Source organism: Dendropsophus ebraccatus, chromosome 15 (genome assembly GCF_027789765.1).
Source record: "Dendropsophus ebraccatus isolate aDenEbr1 chromosome 15, aDenEbr1.pat, whole genome shotgun sequence".
NCBI classification, from domain to species: Eukaryota; Metazoa; Chordata; class Amphibia; order Anura; family Hylidae; genus Dendropsophus; species Dendropsophus ebraccatus.
This window is the reverse complement of record NC_091468.1, coordinates 62,110,081-62,135,977: the sequence shown is the minus strand read 5'-3', so window position 1 is coordinate 62,135,977 and position 25,897 is coordinate 62,110,081. Positions and strand designations below refer to the sequence as shown.

Here is a 25,897-nt window from a genome sequence, read left to right as displayed (position 1 = left end):
CTGTTCATGAATATGCGTAGTGGTATTATATGTGGTGTGTATTATATGTATTTGTGCAGTGGATATTTTATAGATTTACTGTAATAGCATTTTGGTGCAGGCCCATAGCTGATCCAAGATAATCATATGGACTTATTGTTTAGCTTGGAGTCAGGCCGTCTGTTTACCCTTTGTAAAAGACCAAAAGGCTCGCTGCAAGGGGCAACAAGCATGGAGCTGCAAAGGAGATGGTGGATTAGATTGTGGCTAGAGTGTTGAGATCGCACCCTAAGGCCCAAATCACACGTCTGTTGTTCTGTCCGTGTGTAATACTGTAACAGGAGCCATGACCACATACAAATATACCTGCTACATGTGTATAGTATATACTGTAATTATTCAGTGAGCCTTCAGTGTGTACAAATGCCATTTAGAAATTAGCATATCAAGAAGAAGCCAATTTAACCAGTTTATCAAGATTCTACACTTATCCCACTGTAAGGTATATGAGTGGTTTAAGGGTGGAGTCCATAGAGAAGGTGGAGACAAATAATAGGGGCTATACACAGTAACACTCTCTGGGCTAGCTGTCTTCCTGCGGGCCTGCACGAACAAACACTTGGAATAGGTAAAATAATTGTTGGAACAGGTATAATATATGTGTGCTGTAAGTGTATAGCAATATAAGTATAATACCATCACAGCAGACTGTATATGTGCACATAAAGATATTCTAGAAATAAGTGTGTGTTGGTATAGAGATAGATAGATAGATAGATAGATAGATAGATAGATAGATAGATAGATAGAAGATAGATAGATAGATAGATAGAAGATAGATAGATAGATAGATAGATAGATAGATAGATAGATAGATAGATAGATAGATACATAGATAGATAGGAGATAGAAGATAGATAGATAGATAGATAGATAGATAGATAGATAGATAGATAGATAGGAGATAGATAGATAGGAGATAGAAGATGTACTAGTGGTCGGATATGGCCTTGATAGCAAGTGTACATCCAGGATACAGTGGATATATGTTATACTGTACTGTATATACATACACATTATTGGTCACATGTGCTTTGTATCCAGGGGGGTAGGAAAGGAGGCAGCTGTGTGTGGTTGTGATCTCTATGTTATGTATTATATCTGTATATATGTCTATATAGTGTCTTGTTATCTTCATGTTATTAGTAAAGTAGTTTTATACATATCTGCGAGGATTGTACATATATACCTCAGAGTAAGTGGCCTGTACAGGAAACAAAGGTACCAGGCTATGAGTAGACTAAAGAGATTATATATCCAGACAACAAGACCGCCTTTATTAATTATAATAAATTTCAGGGGGTGAGGTTTGCATGATAATAAACTTCAGGGGATAGAATATGTATTAAAATTAATTTCAGGGGGTAAGGTTTGCGTGATAATAAACTTAAGGTGGTACGGTGTATATCATAATTAATTTCAGAATGTGCAAGTGTGTATTATAATACATTTTTAGGGGGTATGGTGTGTATTATAATTGTATAATATTTACTATATTGAATTTTTTTTTAAAAAAATGTATGCATCCATATGTGTTCTATATCTTATCTGTTTTTTTAGTGTAATTCGATTTCCAAACTAGAAATATGGAGGCAATACTGCTAACAAATTGATGATGTGCCAATGTTATTTATCCAGAAGTCTGCATTTCGTATTCATATTACGGACATACAGTAAACCCATATGTTCATGTGAAACAGACCTGATGCTGATTCTGGACACATAAAGAAGTTTTTGTTACTGGGGAAAACAAATGACAGCAAGGTCATAAGCTGATATACCGCCTATTTATAGCTCAAATTTCAATGGAGTTCAAGCCTAACAATTGCATATACAAAGCAGTCAACCAATTCCAAGAAGTTCCAACGTCCTACGAAGAAGAGAACTGAGCAGCACACCTTTCACCTGTGCTGGTATTAGCATTTGGGATCAGCTCCAAGTACAGACTTTGTAGTTATAAGGAAGTCACCGACCCGGAAAAGCAGAACAGAGTGAAGCAATGGAGATAAAGCATTTAAAAAATATTCTCATTGTTTCCTTCGGATTTCTCCTTCTATTTACAGCTTACGGGGGATTGCAAGCTATACAGGTAATATACATTTTATTACGTGGCAAATTTTTGATGTTATTCAGAACTTTAAAAATAATAATTCTCAGTTCCATATTGCTACTCTTAGTAGAAAAACACTTCAAGGAATGTTATGTGTTTACCTGTCAGGTGTATTGTCTCATCCAGAATATTTGTGCACCAGAAAAATCCAAAAATGGAAATTAAACAACAAAATATTAAGATAAAATGTTTACCTATACCATGTTGTATTTTCCATAGTTTATGCGCATATAAACATTACTTCTAGTATTACTTCTAATAATAATAAATAATAAAAATAAACTTCAAATAAAATAATAGCAAACTTTAATAACAATATTAGTTATTATTACAGTTATTATTATAGTTATAGTTATTGTTAGTTAGTTATTGTTATTGTTATCATTATTGTTGTTGTTTTTATTGTTATTATTGTTATTATTATTATTTTAAAATAAAATAACAAAAAATAGCAATCTTTAATAATAATAAATAATCTTAAAATAAAGTAAAATAAAAGCAAACTTCAATGATAATAATAATATTCAAATAAAATAATAGCGAACATTAATAACAATAATAGATATTCTTAAAATAAAATAAAAATAATAGCAAACTTTATTAATAATAATAACGACAACAAGTATATAGGACAAATCAATAAGCAGCTATTACTAACAGTGGACAATGTATCAAATGCAACACAATTATGCATACCCCTAGGGTATATAGACACAAAGGTTCTGCCTGTGTACAGCGGAATGTAAAATTGAACATGTGATGCAATCAGAAGCACATGACAAACTCGTAAGGCCCGATCACCTGAGACAATTATCGGCCATATTTGGCGAATATCGGCCGTTACGACCAATAATCGCCCTGTGTAATAGAAGGTAATGATCAGCCGACATGAACGATGTCGGCTGATCGTTGCTGTCGTTTGTCTTTCAACTTGTTGAAAGACAAACAACTAATATAGCAGCGGTCTGCTGCTGTCGCACCGTGGAACAAGAGTGGCGGCAGCAGCAGACCATCGCTAACTGCTATGGGCTGCCCGGACGATCGAGCGATTACCTGGGCAGCAATGTGGGTACATTTGGGTGTGCCGGCACTCCCATTTTCCATAGACCACAGCAGTACTTTACACTGCGAGCCCAGATTATTTTTTTTACAGCTGCTGTTCACTCAATAGCGGCCATACAAAATAGACCCGTCAATTATTTTGTGTATATACACTACGGCCGTTGTTCTTTACATTGCTATGCAACCGAGTACTGTTAGTTAAACAATGACCATTGTTTTACTAAGAAATACAGAGTGTGAATAGGACCTAAAACAGTATTTTTTTTAGCAGATTGCAGTCACGGACAACTAAATGAACAGTTATATGGGTATTATTTTCCCAGGAACTATGTAACAATGTCAGCACTTTGGTACTTAAAGGGGTTATCCATCACTAGAAAAACATACCCACTTACTTCCAGAGACAGCACCACTCTTGTCTCCAGATCAGATGTGGTTTGCAATTAAGTTCTATTCACTTCAATGGAACTTAGTTGTAAAACGAGCACCCAAACTGGAGACAAGAGCGGTGCTGTCTCTGGCTATGAGTTGTTGCAAAGGCCGTGATTAATACTAAACTTACGTTGCACCGCAGTCTGAGGGAATCCCGGCTTGAGTGTATACACATAGTATATGCTCTGGTCGGGATCCCTTGCGCCCTCACGGGAAACGGACATGTCATTCATTGAATAGCGGCCGCACATCTCTGCCACGTCACAGGTCACATCTCTAAAGATCGTCCTGGCCGGGATGATCTTCACTAACACAAGTCATTCTGTGACCCGGCCAAGCCACAGAACGGACGTTTTTTTCACGTAATTGTTAACCTGGCCTCTGGAAGAAAGTGGCCTTGTTTTTCTAACAGCAGGACAACAGTGTCATGGTACTGTATAAAGCCTTGTTCACACAACGTATGTTTTGCATAAATCACGGCTGTTGTTGCAACAACCGACATGATTTATACAAAACATACCGTGTATTTCAATTAATGGAATCCTGGCCGGAGCGTATACACATAGGGGGAGATTTATCAAACATGGTGTAAAGTGAAACTGGCTCAGTTGCCCCTAGCAACCAATCAGATTCCACCTTTCATTTTCTAAAGAGTCTGTGAGGAATGAAAGGTGGAATCTGATTGGTTGCTAGGGGCAACTGAGACAGTTTCACTTTACACCATGTTTGATAAATCTCCCCCATAGTTTATGCTCAGGCCAGGATTCCATCCGGCCGCACGAAAAACTGACATGTCAGTTTTCTGCGGCAGCTATTCATTGAATAGAGGCCGCACAGACATGTCAGTGCACACAATGGAGCGTGCAGCTCCAGCCGCATGCTCCATTGTGTGCAACAGTGAATTGGGATGCGGGCGCACACGGGTGTGCCCACATCCCAATTCAACAGAAATGAAGATCATTTGCAGTACAGGAATGGTGGGTACTACTGTGCATAAACTTCTACTATGTTGATAGAAAAAAAATTCTGACCCTTTGAAATTGATAAGGCTGGGTTCACACTACGTTTTAGCAATCCGTTTTTTATGTGTTTTTGCTGGAAAAAAAAAAAAAGCGAAAGGAAAAAGATGGAAAAATGGATGCCTTTGTGTGCATCCGTTTTGATCCGTTTTACCATTGACTTCAATTATAAAAAAAAATCAAAACGCATCCGTTTTTTTTAACGTACTCAAAAGTAAGGTCAACTAGGTTTTTGTGTTTGTTACAAAAAAAACATACGCGTTTTGATTAGAGATGAGCGAACCTGGAGCATGCTCAAGTCGATCCGAACCCGAACTTTCGGCATTTGATTAGCGGTGGCTGCTGAAGTTGGATAAAGCCCTAAGGCTATGTGGAAATCATGGATATAGTCATTGGCTGTATCCATGTTTTCCAGACAACCTTAGAGCTTTATCCAAGTTCAGCAGCCACCGCTAATCAAATGCCGAACGTTCGGGTTTGGATCGTCTCGAACCCAAACCCGGTTCGCTCATCTCTAGTCTTGATACTTTTTTCTTTTTATATTGGAAGTCAATGGAAAACAAGTCCCAAACAGATGCACACAAATGCATCCAGTTTTTGCAGAAAAGGATTTAAAAAAATGTATTGCAAAAACGTATATAACCCAGCCTCACCGAATAACAAAAAAAAAAAATCCTGAGATCCTTAAAACCAAAATACTCTTTGTCCTGAAAGGGTTAAAACAAAATAATATACTGTATACATGTGAACATTTATATATATGCATCAATAAATAATGAAAAAATAATCTTGAATGTAATAAAATATTCTGTCGTTACAGAGCAGCCTGAACCCCGAGAAAGGCTTGGGGGTTGCATCATTAGGTGTTATCTATGGATGTCTCATATTATCTTCCCTTTTTCTACCTCCTATCCTTATTAACAAATTTGGATGCAAATGGACGATCGTCATCTCAATGTGCTGTTACATCACTTATTCCATTGGAAACTTTAAACCAAACTGGTACATTTTTGTCTTCTAATTTGTCAGATTTTTTTTTTTTTTGTGATATTTGTTCTTTGTTGTTTTTTGTATAGGTACTGTTGCCTATTTGTATCTAGTGCTGAGCAAATTTTTAAAAAGTGTCATGGTCGGGTCACATGGCCGAACCTGAACACTCGTCATTCAACTCCGACATGTGGAGAAGCTGGATGCAGCCCTTGGGAGTCCTGGAAAACATGGGTGCAGCCATAGGCCATAAGCTGTATCCATATTTTCCTGGCAGCCCTAGGGTGGCATCCAACTTCTCCACATGTCGGAGTTGAATGATGAGCTTTCCTTTTCGCCCATGTGACCAAACCGGGACACTTTTCTTAAGTTCGCTCAACAATGATTGTGACACATGTAGAACAATTGTACAAAAAAACTAAATAAAATTTGGGAAATATTCCTCTAGGACAGGGATGGGGATCCTTCGGTCCTCCAGCTGTTGCAAAACTACAATTTCCTATCATGCCTGGACAGCCGAAGCTTTTTTTGCTTTTTTTTGCTTTGCTTTGGCTGTCCAGGCATGTTGGGAATTGTAGTTTTGCAACTGCTGGAGGGCCGAAGGTTGCCTATCCCTGCTCTAGGGTCAGTTTTTCTCAGATGGTTTTGCATAGCTGATGATTAAAGGGGTTATCCAGTGCTACCAAAGCCACTTTCTTCCAGAGACAGCACCCCTCTTGTCTCCAGTTTGGGTGCAAGTTTTGTAACTCCGTTCCATTGAAGTGAATGGAGCTTAATTGCAAACCCCACCTGAACTGGAGACAAGAGCTGTGCGGTCTGTGGAAGAAAGTGGCCATGTTTTTGTAGCGCTGGATAAACCCTTTAAGGGGGCTGAATGTGCCTGAAATGCGTAGAATTTGTGTGACATTATAATTAACCCCCATGTTTGAATCTTATTTAAGAATAAAGATCTGCAAGCATTCTCCTGTCACTGGAGAGTCAGGTTTCCTTAAATCCAATAGGGAAATAGTAAAAGGAACTTTTGTCAAAGCAAATCTATAAAGCCCCCCCCCCCGAACCACAGGTACCGTTGGTTAGTCCTTTCCCGTTGCAGGGTTCAAATTGCTCCTGGTGTTTTTTGGGGGGGGAAAACACATTTGTAATCTGGAGAAACCATGTCAATGAGTTGGGCCCTGGGGTCCTTCTCTCTTGGGTCTTCCTCTCTGTCCTCCTTGTTTTGAGCCACGCCCCCCCCCTCCTCCCCCCAAGGAGAAATTCCGGCTCCTCCGAATAAGAAATGTGTTTTGTGACATTCTTTGAAGGGGTTGGGAGATGGAGTGGAGAGGCTTACCAGTCCATGGCCCTTCAGGGTTTGATACTGCCTCTCTCTTTAGATTTAAAAAAAAAACAAAAAACTTTTTGCAGCGCTTGTTACGAGTTGGTAAAGATGGCGGCTGCACATTTCAATACACATAAAAAACAAAAAAAGAACATATACTTACGTGTCCGTGTTCCATTCAAAGTCCTCCTGCGGGTCTCCGGTTTTACTCTGCTTATTGCAGCTTCCTCTAGTCTACTCAGCCAATCACTGACGGGGATGGGAGAGTGTCATAGCCAGTTATAGGTTGAACATGTTGTCACTCCCAAGACGAGAGTGACAGCCTGCTCAGCCAATCACTGACTGACTAAGAAGAGACATCCCTGTGGCCAGTGATTGGCTGAGCGGGCTGTCACTTTAGCCTTAGTCAGGAAGTAGAGGCGGCTACAATCAGAGGGGGGACACAGAGGAAGCGTGGACAGGTAAGTATTGATGAGCGAACTCTGTGAACTGCAGTAAAACAGCTAAACGCCTGCAATCATTTAGTTATTTTAGCGGTTCGTTTAAGTTTTGGTTTACATGAACCTGAACTTTTCCTTAGTACATTCCATTTATTACTGTGCATTCTATATTTTGTTACACACCAACCACATGTGATATTTTTATACTTACAGGTATAGTTTGATCATTACCTCAGCAATTCTTGGATTCGGAGCAGGACCACTATGGGCATCAAAGTGTACTTACCTCACCACCAGTGGCATTAGGTACGCAAAGCAGGCTGGAAAAGAAAACATGGACATTGTGAACCAATACTTTGGTTTATTTTTCTTAATATATCAATCATCTGGAATCTGGGGAAATCTTATTTCATCTTTAGTACTTAAACAAAATACCCATAAAGGTAAGGTAAAGAAGCACTTTACAAATTTTTTGCTTTTTTTAAGAAATCAACAGGGGTTGTGACCACTAGTAGTTTTGCAATATACTTGCTTTTTTTTATTTCTTACTTTATTCCTTTTTTTATGTTTAAATCAGTGTTATACATATGGCCACTAGGTGTCTCCTATCACTGCATGTGTACAGATTCACATCCACATTAAGGCTATGTTCACACTGCGTATGTTTCCGTCCGTAGTGCGAACCGCGAATATAAGCACGTAGTTTTGAGGTTAATGCGTACGCTGGAAACTATACGATATACGGCCGCACAGTTCACACTACGTATGAGCTTACGGCCGGATCGTATACGGCGCCGTGAAAAATGAACAAGACCATTGTTTGAGGACGGAAATGTTCGAACTTACGGCCGTGGATTTCCATGCAGTCCCGTACAAAGTACTTATTTCAGCCAAATTGAACTTGATTTTTCGACCCAAAAGGTTCTGTGAGTTTTATTGGGCGAAGATTTCCAAGTAAATGACCTGTTTCAGATCGCTTCGAAACAAGCTAGGGAAGCATAACTGTACTGCGGGCGTATGTTCGCGGTGCGTACGCATCCGGCGCATGTCCATTTTTCCAACACCCGTAGTTTCAGCCGCACATGTACATGAAATACAGCCGGACTCATACGCAGTGTGAACATACCATAAGTCTAAGAGACCCCTAGGGGTGGTAACATTGTACAGTCAGCTCTCCTATGACACATTACCAAAATCTCTGTAACCACACAGTGACATTATACTGGCAATTGCATAACAAAGAGCATTCTCTCCTGGTAAGCTGTAGAGTTGATCATATAATTAGCCTCAGTTAATTCCCCTCAGTTAGGGCTAGTTCACATGGAGTAAAACTGGCGGAGTTCGGCCACGGAATCTCGCCAGCCTCCGTGTCATACAGGCTGTCATTGGGAGGCTTGTGCGCCTCCTCTCTCCGCATGTCATGTCAATTCATAGACAGCCTGTATGACACAGAGGCTGGCAGGATTCCACGGCAGAGAGTTCCACCACGGAATTCCACCAGTTTTACTCCATGTGAACTGGCCCTTGATATACAACCAGGAGTACAGTGACAGGTGACACCAACATACAGAGAACACACAGGAGTTCAGTGACATCAGTATATAGATATTACAGACAAGAGTGCAGTAACTGGTGACACCTGTATATAGATAACACAGACAGGAGTGCAATTACCAGTAATACCAGTATATAGATAAGACAGAAAGGAGTAGAGTGTCACCAGTATATAGATAACACATACAGTAGTACAGTGACAGGTGACACCAGTATATAGATTACACAGACGAGAAGAACAGTGACAATTGGTGCCAGTATATAGATTACACAGACAGGAGTACAGTGACAGGTGACACCAATATATAGAAAACACACAGAAGTCCAGTGACCAGTAACACTAGTATATAGATATTACAGACAGGAGTACAGTGACAGATGACACCAGTATATAGATAAAACAGTGAGGAGTACAATTACAGGTAATACTAGTATATAGAAAACACATACAGGAGCCCAGTGACAGGTGACAACAGTATATATATAACACAGACAGGAGCCCAGTGACAGGTGACAACAGTATACTGTATATATAACACAGACAGGAGCCCAGTGACAGGTGACACTAGTATATACAGTAGATAACACATAGAAGAATACAGTGACAGGTGACCCCAGTATATAGATAGATAGTATATAGATGAATCTTTCTCTTCGAAAGTTTTTGGCAAGACAATATGATACTTGGATTGAGGATTCCTCCTCCCCAAGTGCATTATTTTAGATTTGGAAAGTCTGAGCTGCAGTTTCAATTGTTTTAACCATATATCTAGTAATGCTTAATCATTTTTCATCAATATAATATGACATTATTAAACGGGATATTACACTCAAACATAATTTTTTATATGTTGCTGCCCATGGTGAGACTGACAGTTCCTTTCATACTTGTTATTATCTATTTTGTCTCCTTCCCCAGTTCTCAGCTGCTGCTTTCTGCTGAAAACACAAAAATGTATGTGTGCGCCGTTCTCTCTGTCTCCCCCTCCTCCCCCTCCCTTCTGAGACGGCTGATGTAAACAAGTCCCTGACTGGCATTATCTGCAACATTGTGGCTTCTTTGTAATGCTGGATGGGTTATTCTGAGGTCAAGTTGTTAATGAACTTACTGTGATAAACCTTCCCAGCATTACAACAAAGCGATAATGTTGCATATAAAGCCAGTCAGGGACTTGTTTACATCAGCTGTCTCAGAAGGTGGGGGGAGGAGGGGGAGACAGACAGAAAGGCTCACAAACAGATTTTTGTGTTTTCAGCAGAAAGCAGCAGCTCAGAACTGGAGAAGGAAACTGAATAGATAATAACAAGTATGAAAGGAATTGTTAATCTCACCATGGGTATCAACATATCAAAAGTTATGTCTGAGTGGAATACCCCTTAAATTAGTAGGGCACTGCTGTAGCCAGTGATTGGCTGTGTGGGCACTTCATAAGTGCCAGGGACAGAGAAGAGGACAGGATAGGCACAGGAGGCAGCAGGTGAGTACACATTGTGAGTGAATAACTATTAATGGTTTTTTTATCAAATGAGGCTGAGTTCTCACTTTATATGAGGTGTGTATTGGCTATATATATTGGTATACCACACAGCATTCCCATTTGTTTCAATGGACCAAATATAATTTACTATCGACTATATTCATTCCATCTCTGAGCATATACTGTAATCCTGTGGGGCGCAAAAGTGCAGATGACTGGGCAAAACTACCGAATATGTTCAGAAATGGATCAAAGAAGACTATATTTACTCTACTGAATAGCTATGTTGTAACTGTACCTGATTGCCTGCCATTGGCCCATAATGTACTTTCATACACATAGGGACACAGATGTTTTAAAAACTTGTGGGGATTTCAACTGCCTGACCCTTTTGTTCTGAGATAGATAAACCATTGTCATAGCTGTCTGGCAGCGGCTTATCTCTCCAATCTCCACTAGGTGTTGTCTTTTCTGAGTATATAATCAGCAAACAATAGTTTATTTTTGTTTTCTTTCAGTATCTTCTGATAATATGAGTTATTCTTATTGCGGAGCAAACTCCTGTCCCGCATTTATGGCTGACCTCAGCAATATTACAACGCCAGCTTCTGGGGTACCGGACACCATGCGTTATACTCTGATGGGCATCTATACCGGTAAGTGTTATAATAAATATTAGTGTAATATTTTTTAGGAAATAATCCACAAAGTTCAATGAATGCTTACATGTAATGCAACAAAAACTAATAGAAATGGACGTTCTAACCATAATCCTGTGGTATTGTACTGTATATAGATTGAATGTTAACAGATAAGATATATTGGTTACAGAGGTTTTCCAGGTAAAACAAATTATTGATAGCCTATCCATACCTCATACATGTGTGTGGTGGCAGCATTGCAATACTGCAGTCCTGTTAAAGGGGTTCTCTAGAAAAAAAATTATTCTTTAAAATCAACAGGTGTCAGAAATTTATAAAGATTTGAGATAAAGAGTTATAAAGATTTACTTATATTTGAAAAAGAATTGACATGTCAATTCTTTGGGTGGGCGGCGGAACCCACCCGCAAATATCATTGAGTCTAAGGGCTCTATTCCACGGGACGATTATCGTTCACATAATCGTTAACGATAAACGATCCAAACCACCGCTATTACGAAAGACCTGAAATCGTTCACCCATTTACATGGAAAGATAATCGTTACTTATGATCGTTCTTGCGGTCGTCTGGTCGTCGCTATTGCGTTTGTCACTACTGCAAACGACCGAACGACTTCTAATTCAAGGTGAACGATTTGCGAATGAGCAACGGTAAAAATAGGTCCAGGTCTTATTAAACGATCAACGATTTCTCGTTCAGTCGTTAGTCGTTAACTGCTATTCAAACGAATGATTATCGTTAAGATTCGAACGATTTAACGTTAATCTGAACAATAATCGTCCGGTGGAATAGGGCCCTAAGTAATGGGTGGGAGGCCGCCCAGCGGAAACCGCCTGAAGTCTCCGCCCAGATTCCGCCCTGTAAACGTATCCTAATGTGTGCAGGGCTGATCCCATTGAAGCAGCCCTGAACACATTAAAAACTTTTCATGTCAGGAATGTTTAGATACATTCCTATTGCTCAGGGCATCGGCAGTAGGAACGGATTTATCCATATTGTGGACGTGAAGGGGTTAAAGTGTACCTGTAATTAGGCAGCTTCATGCTGCATTTACACGAAGCAATAATTCAGCTAATCGATCGTTTAACGATTCTGAAGCAACTATTTGGTTTTTATAACAATCAGCGTTAGAATCATTAGAAAATTCGTAAGAAAAATCGTTATTGCCATCGTTTTTTAAGATCACTTAATCCCATCTCACACACAGGGTGAATCTTTGAAAGACTGTTTACACAAAGTGATCAGCGATTTTTTATCGAACGACGAACGACGATTTGAGATCAAAATGAACGATTTCTCGCTCGTTGCTTGATCTTTGCTGCGTTTACACAGAACAATTATGGCTCCAATGCGATCGTTGTGAAAATTGTGAAAATTCGAACGATAATTGTTCAGTGTAAACGCAGCATTACTTGATCAGTGTGTAATTGCTCTTAACTAGAGATGAGCGAACCTGGAGCATGCTGGAGTCCATCCGAACCCGAGCGTTCGGCATTTGATTAGCGGTGGCTGCTGAACTTGGATAAAGCCCTAAGGCTATGTGGAAAACATGGATATAGTCATTGGCTGTATCCATGTTCATAGTCAAGAGCTTTATCCAAGTTCAGCAGCCCCCGCTAATCAAATGCCGATCGTTCGGGTTAGGATGGACTCGAACCCGAACCCGGTTCGCTCATCTCTACTCCTAACACCTGAGCACTGGATAAATTTGGATGCAACTACAAGGGAGAGTTTTGTATATGAGCCCTATCGAATCAGAATAGGGGTCATGCATGGAACTTACCTGGTGCTATCGTATCTATAAATACTTTACCATCTGGCCGCAGGAGAGACGGCACGCCAATTGGGTACAGCTGCCTAATGGCAGATACAGCTTTAGGCCCCATGCAGACATCAGGAAAATCTATCCAGGTTTCTTATTTAGTATTTTTGTTTTCTAGGAAGCGGACTTATTGCCATTCTACTGGTTGTATTTTGTTTGGACCAAATTGACTTATCGGAAGAACAGAAAGAAGATAATGGCAATCCAACTTTTTGTAATTCACTACTAGGAACAATACAACAACTCCGAGATATACGGCAATGGCTTCTCATACCGTTAACCATGTTCAGTGGCTTCCAGCAGGGATTCCTGGCCAGTGAATATACAAAGGTATATAAAATGTAGGATAATAGGATAATCCTAGAGAATAAGATTTAGCTCTTTAGATTAAGGCTATGTTCACACAACGTACTGTTTTTGAAAAGTACTTCTGTTGTTTTCCTTTAAAACAACGGCTTTTCTTTTTATACTGCAATTCTATGCGTTGAAGCCAATGGAACAACGGCAGTGGTTTTCACACAATGTATTGAACAATGTTTGTTGTTTTGAGTAGCAAATAACGGCCGTTGTTCTGTTGACTTCAATGCATATCATTGCAGTATGAAAATAATTGCCATTGTTTTAATGAAAAACCACAGCCGTTCTTTTAAAAAATAGTATGTTCTGTGCACATAGCCTAAAGAGGTACTCCATGCAAGTATAACACATGTTAAATCATCCCCCCTCCTGGAGGCTGAGCTTCCATACTTGTTATTATCGTACAGTCTGCCTCCCAAAGTTCTCAGCTGCTGCTTTCTACTGAAGACACAGAAAACTATGTGTGAGCTGTTCTCTTTGTCTCCCCCTCCTCCCCCCTCCTTTCCAAGTCCCTGTCTGTCTGTCTCTGCACTCTGTTAGGTCAGGAGGGTGATGCTGTTCTCCCTCGGGGGGGGGGGGGGGGGGCTTGACAATATTACTTCAATCACAATGAGTTCACCAGCAACTTGACCTCAGATTAACCCTTAACCCTTACAGAGCGCAGAGACAGACGGTCAGAGAAACCGTTTCCATAAGCCGTCTCAGAAGGGAGGAGGTGGAGATAGAGAGAAAAGCTCAGTTTTCTGCGTCTTCAGAACTGGGGGAAGGAGACTGAAAATTTATTGTTAGTCTCCAGGAGAAGAGATGATTCCATATGTATTTTACCCCTTGGAGTGGAATTCCCCTTTAAATGTCCCATTGCACAGATTCCATTGAAAGCCATGACTGTCATAGTTCTAAACTATAGACAACTGAAGGGGAATTTCAGTCACCATCCCTACTGCTCATGATGCACCCAAGCAGACAACTCCTTTAAAAGCAAGGTTATCAATTCACTATATATTTTAATAGATGGGAAATGTAATGTTACTTCTAAGCTGTCTTATTCTTCTTCTTCCATCTCTTACCAGTGATGCTTCATGTCTTTTAGGCCTATGTGACTTGTGCATTGGGCATACACTTTGTGGGATATGTGATGATTTGCTTCGGGGCAATAAACTCCATTTTCTCAATGGTCTTTGGAAAAATTTCTCAGTATACTGGACGGATTGGCCTTTTTATGTTAGGTAGGAAACAAAATTTACTGGACATTGCTAAATCATTTTTTTCTTTTTATTGGGTAGATTTAAAGGGGTAATCCGGCAAAATATCTTTTTATTTTAAATCAACTGGTTTCAGAAAGTTGTATAGATTTGTAGTTTACCTCTATTTTAAAAATCTCCAGCTTTCCAGTACTTATTAGCTACTGTATGTCCTGCAGAAAGTGAGGTATTCTTTCCAGTCTAACACAGTGCTCTCTGCTGTACTGGAAGATGAGATTTTTTTTTAATAGAAGCAATTTACAAATTTATATAACCTTCTGAAACCAGTTGGTTTGAAAGAAAATAAAATCGCTGGAGTACCCCATTAAGCTCTGGAGTAATACACACCACTAATCTAGCACTATCCATTCTCCAATGTCATTTTTATCCTTTACAGCCTATTTCTTCATCTCTCTGCAGCTCTGGTTTCTTTATTTTCTGCGGGTGGGGATTCTCCGGTACTCCGGTGGGCCAGTCCGACCCTGGTGATATCATTTCAGATATGTTCTTGTTGCATTGTGTATTGTGGCAGCATTTGTAAACCAAAACCAGTTGTGAACTGTACGCCGAGAAAAAGAAGAAAGGAAAGATTGGCACATCTTCTGTGTTTTAACCATTTGTAATTTTTGATGTATAAAAAATGGCGATGTAAAATACAGATTTAGACCATGTTCACACAACGCATATTTTCGTAAAAGTACAGCCGTTGTTGCCGACTGCATTAACGGCCATGATTAATACGAAACTATACGTTACCTTGCCATCTATGGAATTCCGTCCGGAGCGTATACACATAGTATACGCTCCGGCCGGTATCTTGAGCGGCGCCGCAGACAACTGACTTGTCAGTTTTCTGCCCTCGCTATTCATTGAATAGCGGCCGCAGAAAACCCTGTCAGTGCACACAAAGGAGCAAGCGGCTGCGGCTGCCTTCTCTATTGTTTGCAGCGGAGAGTTCGGATGCGGGCGCGCACGCTAGCATCAGAACTCAGCAGCACTAAAGATCAACCAGCCAGTACTGCAGTACCGGCCGGGTCACGGAACGGATGGTCTCATACAGTGTGTGAACATAGCCTTAAAGTGAATGTACCATCAGTTAGACTGCTGTGTTGTTTTTTTTTTTTACTTTATTAGATCAGCATCGGCCGGGGGAAGCCGGTGCTGCAGTCCTTTTTTTGAACAGCCTCCTGGTTCCTGCACTCGGCGCCAGTGATGAAACCCCTCCCATCTGTGACGCGGATCCATTAGAATCAGTGTGGCAGACTGGTGCTCCGGGCCCGTGCTCCCGAAAAAATAGTCGGTGTACACAGGAACCCAGGAGGCAATGCAAAAAAAGGGCCGCATCCCTGTCCCGACACCAATCCATTAAGGTAAAAAAAATGCACATTGATGTACCCGATGGTATATTTGCTTTAAATACTCCAATAAGGATAAGGGAGTTTTTGCTGTCCATTTAACATTTCTATTTTATGGGGGGAAAAAACGGATAAAAAAAAAATGGATGCCGTTGTATGCCATTAGTCAAAATCTAAACGGATCAGAATTTAAAAAAAAAATAAAAAAAATTAGTGTACAGAAAAACATGATTGACCGTGTTAAAATGAAACATTTAAAAAACAAAAAGTAATAACACAGTGTGTCCCTAGCTTAAGAAGGCGACCATAAGAGAATGTCAGAAGATTTGAGGAAATATTGAACATTTTCGAAAAGGTTAAAACAACATTTAAAGATTTAAAACACAACCCATGAAATTGCATCAAAGGTGCAAGTAAAAATGATTTACGCTTCCTAGAAGAACATCAAAGAATTAGGCAGCATGCACACGTTTGTGATATACGGTCCTGAAGCTGACTGTATACCACAGACTGACCTGCACCCATAGCGGAAATAATTATAATTAATTGAGCGGGCCGGCTGAAGATGGGCCAATCGGCTCTATGGGGGTGGGCAGTGCTCCTAACAGTCTTACTGGATTATGGAGCAAACTACTAACTGCGCTGGCACATTGCCGAGGAGAAAGGTAAGAGACATACCATCCTCCTTGGCGTCTCCTGTGCAATAGGGGGCTATCAGCAGTTTAGATTTGTCTAGTTCCCCTTTAAAGCTCCACGTGTCTATATTGACCAAAACATGTCATTTCAGCAGCAAAGAGATTTTGCTGTTTCAGGGCTCCCGGCATCATAATAAATCATGATGCTGAGGGTTCCATTAGAGGTCAAGAGCTCAGTCCATGGTGTAGTCAGTTTGCAGACCATATATCCCGGACATGTGCGTGCAACCTTAGAAGCCTCACGTAAGGACAGTGTTCATACTGCCACAATTCGTATTTTCTTTTGTCCTCATCCAGCTGCAGCTATAAGTGCTTCCTGTATCATTGTATTGCTCCTATGGAGTCCGAATCCTAAGCAGTTACCTGTATTCTTCATTATTTCTGCCTTGTGGAGTATTTCGGATGCCATCTGTCAGACTCTTCTAAATGGTATGTAATGGCACAGTCATTGCAATGTCTTGTGGGGCTTCACAGCCAGGTTTTCAGGGGCAGAGCAAATGATAGGAAGCATATTATTATAATGCATCTAAGCATGTCCCACTGACATAAGGAAGATGCCTGGGTCAAAGGATAGAAAATTGATTCGCTCTTTAAAAATATATACTAAATCTGGCAAACAAATTTGCCAATGAAATATAATTTTGATCAAATTCCAAACAAAATTGCTTACACAGTAGTTGGAAGCTTTTCTATCTAATCCATAGTAAGGGTGGGATCATACTACGTTTTTGCAATCCGTTTTTTTTTTTTTTTAACAGATGGAAAAACTTATGTATTTGTGTGCATCCGTTTTGATCCGTTTTTCCATTGACTTCCATTATTAAAAGAGGGATCAAAACGCATCCCCCTTTTTTAACGTACATGAAAATAAGGTCAAGTATGTTTTTGTCTACGTTAAAAAAAACTGATGAATTTTGATTAGAGATGAGCGAACCTGGAGCATGCTCGAGTCGATCCGAACCCGAACTTTCGGCATTTGATTAGCGGTGGCTGCTGAAGTTGGATAAAGCCCTAAGGCTATGTGGAAATCATGGATATAGCCATTGGCTGTATCCATCTTTTCCAGACAACCTTAGAGCTTTATCCAACTTCAGCAGCCCCAGCTAATCAAATGCCGAAAGTTCGGGTTCGGAACGACTCGAACCCGAACCCGGTTCGCTCATCTCTAATTTTGATCCTTTTTTTAATAATGAAATTCAATGGATAAACGAGTCAAGACGGATTCACACAAATGCATCTGTTTTTCCATCAGTTTTTAGCAAAAACGGATTGCAAAAATGTAGTGTGATCTCAGCCTTACTAAAGACGATCTCACCTCGATCCTTGGATGCAGCCCTAAGAAGTCCTGCAAAACATATTTACCATGCACATGAGGAGGTGGCTGCATTTTTAACAGCAGACTCACAGGTGACGTCTTCTCTGATCTGAGGTGTCCCTTTCCCTTTTCCTCTCCATCCGGCCCAGACCAGCATGATGATTTTTTGCAGCTACAATTCATCTCTTCAGAAACTGCCAGACAAATATCTTAGGCTCCGCACTTTCCTTCACCTTCTGTGGTAACCCCCAGTATGGAGGTAAGGCCGGTCACTTGCCAGATGATTAGGTGTGACGCCAGTTCTATGGTGGTTGGCCAAGATATAGCCAGGCCCAGTGTTGTTATGTTGTGACACCAGTGCCGGTTGGCCACACAGGTACGGTGGCACACCTTTTATTTTAAAGGGCCAGTTATACCTTGTTCCCCTGTGGATAGTCTCCTGCCGGGTTGTTGCGGGGTCCCTTGGGTACTTATAATGGTGGTTCGGAGTGGAATAGTGACCCAAGGGGAGATGACCCAAGGAGTGTGTGTGTAATGTGTTGGTGCTTGACAAGGAATCACAGAGTCTCTTTATCATAAATAGAATCTGGTTTACTCCAAAAATACTTGTATGCAACAGATCATACAGCTTTGCATTGATATAAGACTTTACACTTGATAAGACATTTGATAGTTTAGGATCCAGATCTGTAGTGAGAGTATAGAGAGTGGTACAGTCGTGCTGACTAGGTTGCATGCTGAGAGGCATAAAGGAGAATCAGAAGAGTAGAGAGGAGGATGTCGTGAGAGTCCCAACCCAAGTAGTACTGTGCTCTGCCGGGATGTCGGAGGTATAAATAGAAGAATACTTGAGAAGAGAGAGAATACTTGTGCCTGTGACTCTTTGGTCTTTGCACCACCTATTGCCCACCAGTGTCGAGTGACCCGTCCTAGATGGTGACACAAGCCCCAGACCTTGTTACTTGGGATGAGCGGAAAGCTGAGGGTTCCCTGCTTACACCCATGCTGCGAGATAGAGTTCATAGGCTTCTAGCAACTTTGCTCTATCCGGAGCAGTTCCTTTACTTTCTATATGGATACTGTCCTGCACTGTGTCTCTCCTTGTCCACGGCGTGGGTTGAGATGATCGCTGACTTGTCCTCTCTAGTAAAGGTTTAACACTGCATAGTGTTGAGTGGAGATTGGGGACCTGGCAGAGGGACAGGGCCCAACTGGACAGCTGTAGAGAGCGTTCTGGTTTGTGTCTTTCCTCTACAGAGTCTAGCGACAAAAGACCCTACACTTTCTCTACCCATGTGACTTCCTATCTACAGCCCCTGTAAGGTGTGCTGTGAGTGTATGAGGAGTGCATAAGTCAGAAGTAAAGAAATTAAGTGAGAAATGATAGGATAGAAAAAGAGAGTACTTTCATTGGCTTACAGATCTATCTGACACATAAACAAACAATAACCCCTTCAATACTACAACTGTGCAATACGATATACACATACTTGCACCAGCAACATCTTGTGGCAAAACTTTGGCACTACTACATCACCACTTACACTGGAAAAAGTACAGGCTTTTACGAAGGGTGTAACTAATAGCAACACCCGTGGTGGGACACACTTCCCTCCCTTTTTCCTACCTATAGGCTCCCATACAGTGGTTATGCCACCCACAGTAATAATGCCCCCCACCTATAGTAACAATACCCCTGCTGTATACAGCCCCCCCCTCTACAGTAATAATGCTTCCTGCTGTATACAGCCCCCCACTTATAGTAATAATGCCCCCTGCTGTATACAGCCCCCCACTTATAGTAATAATGCCCCCTGCTGTATACAGCCCCCCACCTATAGTAATAATGCCCCCTGTTGTGCCCCAACATAAAAAACAAGCATATGATACTCATCTATTGTAGGAAAGCAGCAGGACCCTCCATCTTCCGGTTCTAGTGTCCGTCAGCCGGACAGATCTTACACTAGGCGTGATGATGTCATATCATTGCACCTGCTGTAGGCATCAAGTCCCGGCTACTTGTGGGCATGAATTGCCAAAGACAATGATTGGAGCAGCAGGACACTGACAGGTCCTGCTGCTCTGTTCTTCTCCTTACATTCAGCCCGCTCACCCTGCAGTGAGCAGGCTGAACGTTACAGCAGCGGGATATCCCTGGAAGCTGGGCGGCTGACGCTTGTAGAGGTCCTGGGCACAGGCTGGGCAAATATGGTTAGTGGGCCGTATGTGGCCCATGGGGTGTACTTCGCCTGGGTCTACCCTAAAAGTACTGCTTTTAGCAGAGCATAAGCCTCTTAGGAGATACAACACAGTGGTGCATGTGGTGTACCTATAGTCAGGGCTGGCCTTAAGGTAATTGGCGCCCCTGTGCGAAACTTTTTTCGGCGCCCCCCCCCCCCCCACGGGGTCTGCTGAGACCCCCTTAAGGTGTTATAAAGCTCCTACTCCTCCAGACAATATCCAGCACCCATCACCCGACCCTCCCAAATATTACCGCCACACCACAACCACTACCATCACTATCATATTGTTACTGACCAAATCAGTATACTAAATCCAATAAAACACAGTACCAGATTACAAGTAACAAATATTACCACCGCATACTGACTAATACCACTGCAAACTGAATAACACCACCACATACTGACTAATACCACTGCTGCTACTGAATAACACCACTACATACTGACTAACACCACCACTGATACTGAACAACACCACCACATACTGACTAACACCACCACTGATACTGAACAACACCACCACATACTGACTAAAACTACCGCCACTACTGAATAAAATCCTCTGTACACAGATCACTATAGAGGTAGAGCCAGCCCTACACAGGTTCTATACATCATTTACATTACAGTGCAGTTATATCCAGTGACTCACAGAAGACGTCTTCTCTGATCGGAGTTCTTCCCTTTTCATCTTCTTCTCCATCTGCCCTGGGTCGTTATGAGAACTTCTCCGAGCCACCAATCCACAGAATCTGCCAGACAGACATTTTAGTCTCCTCACTCTGGCACCACCCTCATCTCTATACTAACTGCACATCTGTATTGGCCCCTTTACACCCTTATTTAGTGGGTAGGCTGACTCTATGTGACCCCCTTATAGTATATGCCCCCCTGTGTAGCCTCCTTATAGATGGCCCCTTGTTTAGACTTTCCTATATATGGCCCTATGTGGATCTCCTTAAGAACCTCCCTCTGTGTAGTCCCCCTATGGTATATGGCCCCCCTCTCTGTAGCCCTCCCTTATAAATGGCCCCCTCTTTGTAGTCTCCCTTACAGATGCCCCCCCATGTTGTCCCCTCTGCCCCTCTTACAGATGGCCTCCCTGTGTTGTCCTCTCTGCCCCTCTTACAGATGGCCCCCCTGTGTTGTCCTCTCCGCCCCTCTTGCAGATTCCCCCATGTTGTCCCCTCGGCCCCTCTTACAGATGGCCCCTCTGTGTTGTACCCCTTATAAATGGCCCCCGTGTTGTCCATCCCCTTATAGATGGCCCCCGTATTGTCACCCTTATAGATGGCCCCCCTGTGTTGTCCATCTCCCTTACAGATGGCCCCCTTATGTTGTATCTTCTTATAGATTGCCCCCTTATAGATCGCCCCCCTTGTTGTCCCCCTTATAGATAGCCCCCTTATGTTGTCCCCCCTTATAGCTTGCCCCCTTATGTTGTCCCCTCTTATAGATTGCCCCCTTATGTTGTCTCCCCTTATAGATTGCCCCCTAATGTTGTCTCCCCCCTTATAGATACCTCCCCTATTGATTGCACCCTTGTTGTCTCCCCCTTTAGATTGCCCCGTTGTTGTCTCCCCCTTATAGATGCCCCCCTATAGATTGCCCCCATGTTGTCTCCCCCTTTAGATTGCCCCGTTGTTGTCTCCCCCCTTATAGATGCCCCCCTATAGATTGCCCCCTTGTTGTCTCACACCTTATAGATGCCTCCCCTATTGATTGCCCCCTTATTTTGTCTACCCCCTTACAGATGCCTCTCCAATAGATTTCCCCCTTGTTGTCTCCCCTTATAGATCCCCCCCTATAGATTGCCCCCTTGTTGTCTACCCCCTATAGATTGCCCCCTTGTTGTCTACCCCCTTATAAATTCCCCCCTATATATTGCCCCCTTGTTGTCTCCCCCCCTTATAGATGCCTCCTCTATAGATTGCCCCCTTGTTGTCTCTTCCCTTATAGATGCCTCCCTATAGAAATTTGCCCCCTTGTTGTCTCCCCCTATAGATTGCACACACACACACACACACACACACACAACTCACCTATTCCTTGTTCCCCCGCCGCGGCTCTCGTCTCATCCCGGCCGATGCGCGCTCTCTGGGCAAGTCACCGACACCGCACACACCAGTGACTTCAGCGCACGCTGAGGCCGGTACTTCCTCCCTGTGCCGGAAGTACAAGGAGGACGGCTTACGCAGAGGTCACTGATGCGTGCTCTGCTGGGGAATTCCCAGGGAGCGCGCATCAGCCTGGGGCGTACTGTCCTATCAATCTTGTGACCGCAAGCAGTCACAAGATTGATAGGACACAGTATGCAGCGCCCGTGGGGAGGGGAGGCTGGGGGAAGCCACCACAGGAGGGGGGCGCCGGGCGGCCAGCTAGGGGAGCGCTCGGGCAGAAAGACAGCTGCACAGCTGTCTCTCTGCCTCAGCGCCCCCCCAGCTAGACGAGAGTGATGCGCCCTGTGCAAGCGCACAGGTCGCACACCCCAAAGGCCGGCCCTGCCTATAGTCCCTCATTTGAGATCTGTCATACAGTCCCTGCACCATTGCGTGGCTCAACATACAGCTGCAAAGTAAAAAATGAGGTCTTTCTGTAAACTCAGGTCAACAATGGAAGTAATTGTCTTGTTTTTTTTTCTCTTACAGGTTTCTATGGAGTCTTATTTGATGATCACAAAGCAGCGGCTTTTGCAAATTATCGTCTGTGGGAATCTCTTGGCTATGTCATTGCATTTGCATACAGTAACCTTCTGTGCGTCTCCATAAAGCTATACATAGTACTTTCAGTCTTATTGGTTGGAATGACTCTTTATCTTGTGGTGGAGTCTTTAGAATGCCGAAAACAAAAAACGGGCGCTCAGGACAAACATATAATACGTATGAAGGAAAGTATGAGTGTCCTGCATACAACAGACTGACATGGCTGACACTGCAGTATGTCATTATATATATACAGGGTGGTCCAAAAGTAGGTGGACAGTATATGTAATAGGATTATGAAGGGGGAGATTTATCAAACATGGTGTAAAGTAGAATTTGCCCAGTTGCCCCTAGCAACCAATCAGATTCCACTTTTCATTCCTCACAGACTCTTTGGAAAATGAAAGGTGGAATCTGATTGGTGTCTAGGGGCAAAGCTGAAAAAAATCCCCTTGAAACTGACTTACAAATAATCTGTGGACTATCCTACATAAGCCACCCTACATGGAGAATGTGATGGTCATTATTGAGGTCACCCTCACTGTCGGCAGCTGTAGGTGCCATTACATGAAGCATTCACCATGCTGCGGATACATTTTTACAGTAAAATGAAATATGAAAATCAAGATGTCGCTTTTTTTCCCCCCTCCTTTTTCCGCCTGGACACAACCGCTGTTATAGTGATAACGAATTGTGGCAATTATCGACCAATGAAAATGGGTCTTTACTAAAGGAGTATTCTGGGGAAATGTAAAAAAATGGGCTCAGTTTAATGGTAAACATAAAAAAGCCTATACTTAAAGGAGAGGTCCGGGCATAACAAAGTTTTGTCAGGGGGCAGGGCAGAAAATGACCATCATGGATTTTTTTTTAACCTCTCCCTGTGCCCGAGATGCACTGCCTGTATTCCCCCCCCCCCCCCCCCGAGTTGTGATGACGTCATGACTCGGGGGAAAATGCCTGTCCTGGCTAATTGAAAGCCCGCTGAGCCAAACCTCCACCCCGTTGTCCTGCTGTTTGGTATAAAATGCTTGTGGCCGGACTTCTCCTTTAACTTTCCTGTTGCCCTACCACTGTGCTACTGTCACAGAACTTCACCCCGACTAGCAGCACTACCTGTGTTTAGGGACCAGCTCATGCAGTTGTCCTTTCAGTCGATCAGTTGCTGAGACAGGGCACTGTTGGGCCTGAACAGTGAACAAGCTGGAATGGGAATGGGGCTTCTTGACAGCAGCAATTGCAGGTGAGCAGGGTGTCCTCCGACTACCATGAAAATTAATCATGCTGCCCGATTGGCAATCTAAAAATATAGTCTGCTGAAAAGGCATAGCATTCATCAGTGTAAGAGTATGTAAGGGGAGCTAGGTTGCATTCACGTGTTCCGTGTTTTTCACGGACGTGGAATGCCTGTAACAGACTCTCCCCCACCTGGGCAGCATGTCTGATAAGATGCTGGGAGCGGGGGAACTGTACAGATATGCGCCGCACTGTAATGAATCAGCCGCGTGGCGCTGTCATTACAGCACAGAGCATATCTGTACAGTTCCCCCGCTCCCAGCATCTTATCACAAATGCTGCCCGGGCGGGGGAGAGTCCGTTACAGGCATTTCACGTCCGTGCTCCGTGCGGAACACGGAACGTGTGAATGCAGCCTAAATGTGGCGGAATTCCGCAGCGGAGAGTCCCATCTGCCTCAGCGTGCCACTATCCTGTCTATGAGAGGGCTCACGCTCATTCTGTTGTCCGCACAAAGAACTGACGTCAAGTCTTTGTGCGGAGAGCAGTTTAAACTGAGCAAACTCGGCGAAATCCTGCCTGCCTCAGTGTCAAACCGTCTGGTCTGAGAATGGTTTAATACTGTATTCTGCTACCCATCCCCCACCCTCCAAACTGCAGGTACCGTTCATCTGCTGAGCTAAAGTCCTTCCCGGTCGTGTTTTCCAAAATGTGCCTGGTGCCTTGGTTTGGCAAAAAAAAATAATTATCTTTGATCCCGGTAGCTAAGGTGATAGCTGGGTCAATGAGGCGTGACCTAGGACATCTGTGCCCCAAACCTGCTACGCTTCTCCTTCCTTCTCCTCCACCCTCCTCGTAGTCTGTAACACTTCAGACACTATGACGCATGCACGAGCAGATGATGACAAGGAGATCTACTAGCCGGGGGTGTTACAGGTGACAAGTAAGACTTAAAGGGGTTTTCCGAGCGACAAAAAAATCTGTCTATATTGGTGCCTGTTAGGAGGGGGGGTACCTATATTTACGTCATGGCCTCCCGTCACAAATAGTGCCCCCTGTCCAAGCTGTATCTACCACAGACAGTCCATTGCCGCAGCTGCTGGGGGAGGGTGCCGCAGTTGGTCCATGGCCGCCTCAATAACCAACTTCATAGAAGTACACTTACCTGATTGTTGGGGAAAGGGTTACTACTAGAGAGGAGCAAATTTAAATTTGCTTGGCAGTCGGCTTATACATTGGCTGCCTTTCATCTCCGTGCCGCTCCACCCCAGGTGCCCGGAAAAGCTGGATCCAGTCCTGGGAAACTATGGGGCCATCCCCATCACATAGAACGGAGAGAGAAGCATGAGGCAGTGTGTACCTTTCCTGGCTTATTTTGCCAGTCAGAGACGTGTCAAAAGTTTTCTGTTTTTCTTTGACAGGTGCAAAGTAAGGAACATAAGTAGGTCTAGCGGCTTGGAGAAACACAGTACTCTAACAACCACCATTAGCAGCAATAGCACAGACACATTGGAAGGTCTGACTACAGTCTCTCCGCTGTGTATCCATTAATCCACACCTGTTATTCTGTGTATTCCTTTAATCATCATGTAGATTAGGTCATACCTCTAACATAAGTTAAAGGAGTCCGTTTTTCTCATGTCTTATTGTGAAATCTAAAGCAATACTGTGTCCAAAAAAAAAAAAAAGACAATATACAGTGTGCAATGCTACTCAGTAAAATGATGGTTTTGCTAAAGTGTGAATAACACCAAAGGTGGATCCCATCTCTTGCTTTCCCCATCTATGCAGGAATCAGCTATCACTGAAGCATAGAAGAGTATCAC

At 42.7% G+C, this 25,897-nt stretch overlaps 1 protein-coding gene across 3 annotated transcripts; it reads left to right on the top strand.

Annotated features, from left to right (window-relative positions):
• The first annotated feature begins 534 nt into the window (after window positions 1-534).
• Window positions 535-23,754, top strand: LOC138773840 (protein unc-93 homolog A-like). 3 transcript variants are annotated; one of them, XM_069954278.1, is made up of 9 exons: window positions 535-607; window positions 1,600-2,128; window positions 5,483-5,664; window positions 7,621-7,850; window positions 10,958-11,095; window positions 13,043-13,254; window positions 14,372-14,507; window positions 16,870-17,001; window positions 22,782-23,754. In XM_069954278.1, exons 2-9 carry the CDS (start codon window positions 2,039-2,041, stop codon window positions 23,051-23,053), a joined length of 1,392 nt encoding a protein of 463 aa, XP_069810379.1. In that variant the 5' UTR covers window positions 535-607; window positions 1,600-2,038; the 3' UTR covers window positions 23,054-23,754. The 3 variants fall into 3 exon arrangements, with proteins under 3 accessions (XP_069810379.1, XP_069810380.1, XP_069810381.1); XM_069954279.1 differs by lacking the exon at window positions 16,870-17,001; XM_069954280.1 differs by lacking the exons at window positions 16,870-17,001; window positions 22,782-23,754 and adding an exon at window positions 14,943-15,831.
• The last annotated feature ends 2,143 nt before the right edge of the window (window positions 23,755-25,897 follow it).

Bases quoted from the DNA above. Each gene is read 5' to 3' on its own strand.
- LOC138773840 (XM_069954278.1), top strand. From the start codon at position 2,039: ATGGAGATAAAGCATTTAAAAAATATTCTCATTGTTTCCTTCGGATTT. The intron at 14,508-16,869 runs GTAGGAAACAAA...GTCCTCATCCAG, and splicing joins GATTGGCCTTTTTATGTTAG to CTGCAGCTATAAGTGCTTCC. The intron at 17,002-22,781 runs GTATGTAATGGC...TTTCTCTTACAG, and splicing joins CTGTCAGACTCTTCTAAATG to GTTTCTATGGAGTCTTATTT.